Source organism: Gekko japonicus, unplaced genomic scaffold, assembly GCF_001447785.1.
Source record: "Gekko japonicus isolate JY-2015 unplaced genomic scaffold, Gekko_japonicus_V1.1 scaffold23, whole genome shotgun sequence".
Classification (NCBI taxonomy): domain Eukaryota; kingdom Metazoa; phylum Chordata; class Lepidosauria; order Squamata; family Gekkonidae; genus Gekko; species Gekko japonicus.
Genome location: NW_015163094.1, coordinates 388,555 through 396,723, shown reverse-complemented (window position 1 = coordinate 396,723; position 8,169 = coordinate 388,555). Strand labels below are relative to the sequence as shown.

The 8,169-nt window shown below is 42.9% G+C and overlaps 1 protein-coding gene across 1 annotated transcript in view; it reads right to left on the bottom strand.

The window, feature by feature from the left end:
* The window catches only part of LOC107106402 (dedicator of cytokinesis protein 1), a 288,943-nt gene that overhangs the window by 114,599 nt on the left and 166,175 nt on the right, over window positions 1–8,169 (bottom strand). Inside the window, exon 12 of the mRNA XM_015406534.1 lies at window positions 4,449–4,568. Within this exon, the coding sequence (XP_015262020.1) occupies window positions 4,449–4,568 (120 nt within the window). The remainder of the gene's footprint in view (window positions 1–4,448; window positions 4,569–8,169) is intronic.

The following is an 8,169-nucleotide window of genomic DNA, read 5'->3' as shown; positions in this document are numbered from 1 at the left end:
TATAACCAGGGGTCGTTTCGTAGAAAAAGAGCTAGGGAAACTCATTAGCATAACTCATTAGCATATGCCACACCCCCTGACATCACCGGAAGTGTGTCATAAGGCCACACACCCCGCCCCCAACGGTCCCGGCCGCCGCCGGCCTTGCAGCTCCACTGCCGAGCCCCATGAGGGGCCGGCGGTGGACCTGCAAGGCCGGCGGGAGTGCAAGGAAGCCCCGTGAAGGCCCTCCCTGGCCCCAGGCAGGCAGGGGTGGGGAGAGGCAGGGAGGAAGCAACTTACCCTCCCTCTTCTCCTGCCTCCTCCTGGCTGAATGAGGGCTGGAAGCGGGGCGGCCGGAAGCAGGGAGTGGGTCTTCGTCATGTGCCCCGCCCCCGTACCTCACCTGGGAAAACTCCGATCCCCCCGCGACCCCCCCCCGAAATGACCTCTGCGTATAACACATCTCTGCTTTATATCTGAATTGGCATTTCCTGCCAGATGGACCTTTTACGACCAGAGGAATAGCCAGCTCATCTGCACTTCAAGGAGGTTCCTTGACACCAAGCTTTCACACTTGCCCAGATGCCATCCTTTAAGTTAATTAATTGTTTCCTTCCAGCAGACAAATACTTTTTTGCTTTCAGGTGGGTAGCCATGTTGGTCTGAAGCAGCAGAACAAAGTTTGAGCCCAGTGGCACCTTTAAGACCAACAAAGTTTTATTCAAGGTACAAGCTTTTGTGTGCATGCATGGTCTCAGCCCTGCTGCAAGGGTATTTGCACAAAAGCTTATCCCTTGAATAAAACTTTGCTGGTCTTAAGGTACCACTGGACTCAAACTTTGTTCTACCTTTTTTTTGTCATAACTGTTATTAGCCCATATTGAAATGTTTAAATATTTTACATACGGTTATATTTTAAATGCTGTTTTAACATCTTGATGGTTTAATATCTTGATGTTCACCACCTTGGGGTTCCTATTCAGGTGTAAATGTGGCACAGAAGCATTTTAAATAATAATAATAATAATAATAACAACAACAATAATAGTGGCTCCTCATCTTTGGAATAACCTCCACCTTGTGACTGCTTTAGGCACGAGGTTAAAACATATCTTTTACTTATGCTTTTCATTAGGGGTTTACCTTTCCAGCTATTTTATGGTTGGTTCTGGTTTGAGGTCTGTTTTTTCGGACAGTTTTGTTCTGTTTCTATGCCCCTGGGCTTGTTTGAATGGTTTATTGCTTCTGTTCTGATAATTTATTATTTTAATTATGAGCAGAGGTCATTTCGGGGGGGGATCGCGGGGGATCGCAGTTACCCCGGGTGAGGTACGGGGGGCAGGGCACATGATGAAGCCCCGCCCCCTGCTTCCGGCCACCCCACTTCCGACCCTCATTCAGCCAGGAGGAGGCAGGAGAAGAGGGAGGGTAAGTTGCTTCCTCCCTGCCTCTCCCCACCCCTGCCTGCCTGGGGCCAGGGAGGGCCTTCGCGAGGCTTCCTTGCACTCCCGCCGGCTTTGCAGGTCCACCGCCGGGCCCCTCATGGGGCTCAGCAGTGGAGCTGCAAGGTCGCCGGCGACGGCTGGGACCGTTGGGGGCGGGGTGTGTGGCCTTATGACACACTTCCGGTGATGTCAGGGGGTGTGGCCTTATGACACACTTCCGGTGATGTCAGGGGGTGTGGCATATGCTAAGGAGTTATGCTAAGGAGTTCCCCTAGCTCTTTTTCTACGAAACGACCCCTGATTATGAGCCACCTTGAGCAGGACTCTAAAGAGGTGGCATTGAAATCTTCTAAATAAATATTCAAGTAGAATCCTTGTAGCATTGTACAGAATGGTGTATTTAAGCAAAAGGAAAGCAAGCTGGGGCTGCATTGCTTGCCAGAAACAGATGCAAGAACCATAAAACTACTTTGAAAATTACTATAATTTTTTGCTGATCAATGAAGACTGCATTCTTGCTGCTCCTATTGTATCTGGTTCTTACACATCACACACATTGGTTGATGTCTGAACATCAATGTCTTAATCTATTAAAAAGTAAGATAAAAACTTATAAGACCTGTTAAAGTCATGAAAAAGAGGGGAAATATTACAATAATATATATGAGAGGATGGAGAAAAAAACAAAATAAATTGCACGAAGGCACAATGATGATCAACTGATGGGGTTTTTTGCTTGGGAAGAAAAAAAATGTCAGCATGATAAAAGTGGTGGTGGGAGTAAATCAGTCACAACCATTCAGCAAATGTAAATACAAAGACTGAGACTCTTTTAAGCTTTTCACCTTGAAGCATCATTCAGTACATTATTGCTCATTCACTGCATTAACCCCCCCCCAAAAGTCTAATACTGCAAGTCAGTTCATGAACATATGTAGAAGCCAAGTATTTTATAACCTTCAAATCACATTATGAACGAGCCAAATCTCAGTTTTCAACACCCCTTTAATTAAATTATTGTTCTACTTCCCTAGCAGTATCTACCTTCTTCTTCCCCTCCTCCCAGCATCATCTGATTTCTTTGCTGGACTGCAGTATTCAGAAAATACAGTGGATAAAGGAGAGCTGAGTCCATTACAATGGAGAATACAGTTCTACACCCTAGAGTTGGGGCAGTGACCAAACACAACCCCCTTCTCATAAAGTCTTTTCTAAAGCTCCTGCTGCCCTCCTTGTATGCAGGCTTCCAATGTGCTACAGGAAAGTGATCAAACAGCCTTAACAAAATGTGGACAGATGTCAGCTATGCCTATTAGTGCTGGGAGCTGACTTGGCTCTGGATATAGGCTTGAAGCTGATGTAGGTCCCAGTAGTGCAGGCCCAGGGAAGGAAGGTAGAGTTCTGCACAGGGAAACAAAAGGATAGTTCCTCCTCCTGTCTCACATATTCTAAATTTTAATGTCTGGTCATTATTTTCATATAGAAAACAGTAACATAAAACACCAAGCAGTGGCCATCCCATGATCTGTATTATCTAGGTGATTTATTGATTTAATTTATTTAGAAAACAAACATGTCCCTTCTGCAGAAGTGGCTACCTCATTGTTGTGTTAGCAAGCCTAACACCTAGGGTTACAAACACTACCTCAGCAAATGCTGGGAGATTTTGAGGGTGGTGCCAAGGGGGTTGACATTTGGAGGATGTGATGTCACTTCAAAGAGACTCCCTAGGAATTTCCCCTGATCTCTATGGTGAAATTTCTAGAGTGTCACTATGGAGACCATTTTCTAACCATTTGCCTCCTGCTCCTCATTTTCTGAAGGGCAGGGGATCAGCGCTGAAGGCAGGGGTTTACCCACTGTGGGCAGGGGAATGGCAAGCCTGTTAATGTCTGATTGTCTCTGAACATAGACGTCCTTTCTTTTGGACTTTGTTAAATAAGATTGGGTAGCACTACTGCAAATTCTCCTAGATATAGGGCTTATTTCCACCCTTCCCCCCAAAAAAAAAACAGAGGAAGGACATTTGAGAACATAAATTTCACTCAGAAAATCCAAGTGCCTTTGTAAACAATAGGGAAAGTGCTAAAATGTGTTCCTTGAATGCTGACAACACAGTTAAGAATAGTACAGATTTTGCTGATCTTTCCAAACAACTGGAGACAAAGCAGATATTCAGCAGTTCTTAAACAAGCAGACATTTATTTCTCTTTTTCCAGTTTGACTAGAATACTATACACAACTGGTGTTAAAATCAAGAGCAGATTGCTCTACAAAATAGTCTTTTTGCAAACTGTGAATTCTGTATTCTGTAGAGCCTGCACAGGTTGAAGTACTGTAAACAGGTATTTTGCCTGCTGTTCATAAACAGCTCATTACCGCCATGTAGTAGAAGTGTATGTCAGTATTTAAAATAGCCTAGTATTGAAGCACCCCGCCCACAACTGAAGGAGGTACTGTCAAATATAGTGCAGGAACTGTGGTTTAAGGTGATGTAGCCAGTTTTAATTTTTAACAACAACAAAAAATCACCTCTCAGACCTGTTTCTTCCTCTCAGCCTGTCTCATACCAAGTTTTACATGACAAGTAAGTATACATATGTATTCCTATGAGAATCTCACATTGCCAGAAAGAACTAAGCACCAGCTTTATCAAGTATAACAGGGCCTACAGTAGCCATCTTATTGGTGATATGATCTCCCTCCACATTTTTTAAATTGGTTTAAACTACTTATCAATAAAACCCTTCAGAATAAGATGACCTGTCTCCCCCCCCGCCCCCGACACACACACACACTGGGAAAGTGTACACTTACATATGACCTTTTGGGTTTTTCCTGCAGTTATGAAAGTGCTGCTGTTAGTATCGTCATCCTGAAGCACTAGCCTGCAACCCATTCATATCAAACTTCCCAAATCACTATTTGGAGACTTAAGGAAGGTCATTTGATAAATTCTGTCTTTCTGTTTATAGCTGGTGACTTTGCATGGAAATTCAATGGAACATGGTTTCTTATTACCTTGCCCTTGTCAAAATAATGGATAATTTCTTGATAGAGCTGATCTTTCAGTTGTCCTTGCGTTGCTGCCTGGTATCCATCCCGCTGAGTAAGATGTGCAGCACATGGCTCTTCAGACCACTAAATTAAATGCAAACAGTGGGGGGGAAAATGAAGGGGATGAAGGTGATTAATGTACCTGCAACTTTGTCCTACTTTAAACAAACACATGGGATTTTTTAAAAAAATGACATCAGGGCTGACAACATGTCTTGAAGCCATTGCCTGCATTTGCAGAAACTAGTTTTATACTTAGGCTATTCGGGTTGCTAAGGAGAACACTGGCTGGATAGCAATTCACCTACTGCAGCAGAACATAAATGAAAAGCTAATGAAGCCTGTTTCCCCTCTCAATAAAAGTGATCTTGCACTGTCTTTCAGAGCAGTCAGCTTTCCATTATGAGGGAGCCCTGAGTTACATGGATATGAATAAACACAACTCTTGTGAACAGAAGGAAAAGAGTCAAATACACTGTGGGACAACACGGGGAGGGGGGGGAGAACCAAAGTCATAGCTGAAATTATAAAAGGTGCCCATCACTGAATTTTCTTCTCTCTCTCTCTTTTTTTGTATTTGCCATATGTGCGTGTGTGTGCATGTGAGTGTGTGTGCACCTGGAAGTCATGGAGACCTCTGGTGACTGACCCCTACTGGGGCCCTGGAGGATAGTCAGAGAGGTGGCTGAATAAAGCCTGCCCCCACCTCCTGCCTCGTATTCCAAGGAGGTCTCCCATCCAAGTACATGCCAGAGTCAACCCTGCTTAGCTTTTTAGCTGCTGTTAATCTGAAAAAGACTTTCAAAAATACAGTAAGGAAATGATACCATTCCGTTAACAGAAAAAATAGATCTCTGACTGCCGTTAGCAAATTCAGACTTATACAAGCAGAGCATCTGCAAGGACTTGTGGAGGGGGGGGGATTTCCTTTCCCCTTCCCCCACTACTTTCCCTTTCCTGAAAGCCCCCACATGCCTCCTGCACTTTTCTTGTTTCCTTCTCTCCTTCTCACCCAATAGCCAATCTGCTCCACTGTCTTCAGCTATCCCTCCTTCCCTCTTCCTGGCAGCCTTTACCTGGGAAATCTATGGCCCAGGGATGTGCTGCCAGTCACTGAGCCAGACTCGGATGCACAGTAGGGAACATGCAAGCATTTGTGGAGGTCACCTCATTTGCCCCTTTCCCACAATTTCTTTTTTCCTTCCTCTTGGCAATTCCCATATCCTCACCTTCCCCTGCTTCCTCTTCTCCTTCCAATGTACTAACCAACCAACCTATATGTTACCTGCCCTCTATCTTCAACTATATGTATTATTTCATTTATATTCCACCTTTCTCCACAATGGGGACCCAAAACAGGTTACATCATTCTCCTGTGCTACATATATTTTATCCTCACAACAACTCTGGGCTGAGAATGTGTCACTAGCCCAAGATCACCCAGTGAACTTTCACAGCATTTTGGTGATTCCAACTTAGGTCTTCCAGATCTTCCTCTGAAATGCTAACCACTGTTCCATGCTGGATTTTGTGCAGTGGCTGATGTTGAGCAGCAGCAAACAGCTAGACCTGGGTAAGCCATGTAAATCACATGGTAACAAGCAGGGGTCATTTTGTAGAAAAAGAGGTGCAGGAGCTCATTAGCATAGCTTATTTGCATATCACCAGAAGTGTGTCAGAAGGCAACACCCACCGCTCAGGCTCCACTGGACTGTTTTGGATTGCTAGCTATTGGGAGGGGGACGTGCAGATCTGTCCTCGCAAAGGAGGGAGAGCTTGTACCTGAATAAAACCTGGTCTTAAAGGTGCCACTGGACTGTTTTGGAGGGGGGGGCCAGGGGGGGGGGCTCTGCAACTTACCTGGCTGCTTCTTGCTCTGACTGAGGGCTGCTGGGAGCAGGGGGTGGGGCTTTTTGCATGTGCCCACCCCCTGGGCTCTTTACTGCCGGAGCTCCGCTCCTGTGTGCTCCTGCAGGTAATGACCCCTGGTAACAAGACACCAGTGCTTGCTGACAGGCCTTGTCTTGGCAAGTCGAATCTTAAAGGCAAAACAGCCTTGGAGAGATCCCTGACTCCTTCCCCTGCCTTTTACTGGTTGGAAGGAGAAGAGGTAGTCTAGCAATAGCCACTGAGGACCTTCATTTCTTAAAGCTACAGGTGCTGCGTCTATTATTTGGGGTAAGGGTTTAAACTTCAGTGGGGTCTTTTGTTTCTTTTTACAATTGTAAATATTTCTGCAAACCTGGGACATTTTTCAGGTTTGTAGAACTGTCTTGTCTTTTCATGGCTTTAATCTCTGGATGTAAGTAACCAAAGATTTGGCGACACAGAGAATTAGATATGTTAAAAACCCATACATGTCAGTGAAGCTGCTCCTGTAGGCATGTTTGGGTGTTCTCATCTTACATTGAATGTTTCTATTTCCCCAGTTCTTTAGGGCTATTATTCTCCTGAAATACAGCATTGGTCCTGGAATCCAACTATTCTGCATATTTCAGCCCAGAGGAGGTTTTATTTATAAGCTGGAGTTAATGCTACTTTTATTTTTTAATTAAATCTCATATTGTGTAAAGAGAAGGTGTTATTTCCAGGTATCTGCCTTCAAAACATTCAGAAAAGCTAATTTAAAAACTTACCTTGAGTTTTAAATTTTATAAGGAAGGCAGAAATAAAAATGAAATATTTTATGCTTCTATGTAAGAAAGTAGATTATTCTGTAAATTCAAATAAATATAATTGATATGGAAAGAGCAGAAATCAAGATGCACAAGCATGATGGTATGTGAAATATATTACCATAGACATATTCTGAAACTAGGAATGAATTATTCATTTATGTATTTTTATTTAAGTGATTTTTATACTGACACATATCGTCATAAGGCACTTGAGACTGTGCACTGATAAAATACATAATGTTCAATACAAGAATTAAGATCAGTAGAGAACCTGAGAGATATCTAGCAGCACTACAATTAAACAGCAGCAACAATAAAAGCTTTAGCAACATACAGTGGATAAAAGTAGGAGATGTAAACATTACTTAAGTGGCAACCAACTACAACACAACAATAGCCCTAAAGAACTGGAGAAACAAAATATTTTCATCTGCCAGTTTTCAGTTTCTCTGGTGGAAGTAACTGAGAAAATAAATAAAATAACCTTGTGAATTTTTACCCAAGAATAACTCTCACCGAACTTCACGGGGCTTACTTTTGAGTAAATAAATATGCATAGACTTATGTTGAAGATCTTCACTGGTTCTTTCACTAAATGATATAACTCTAATGAACAATAAAACCCCACACTCTTTTAATAAACGCTCTTCAGTGACATCTTTATCCTTTAAGTGTCAGTTGAATGTCGTTGACATTTTCTTTTTTATATAAAGTCACACTGATCAATTTTAAAGGAAAGATGAGTACATAAACATGAAAATGTCTTTGCACAGGTCTTACAAATATTCTCTACACCTTTCCTACCCTTACATTTAACAGATGTGCCTGCCATTTATTAAGGTGGCACCCCATTTGTGCTATACTGTTTCCTCATACACTTCGTTTTCTCCTAAATATTTTCCTCCATCAAAATTAATTAGAGGCTATTGACTCTCACATCCACTTTTAACACAAGTTATACACGGGCACATGTCACGCAACATTATCCTAAGCAGGAAATCACTCTC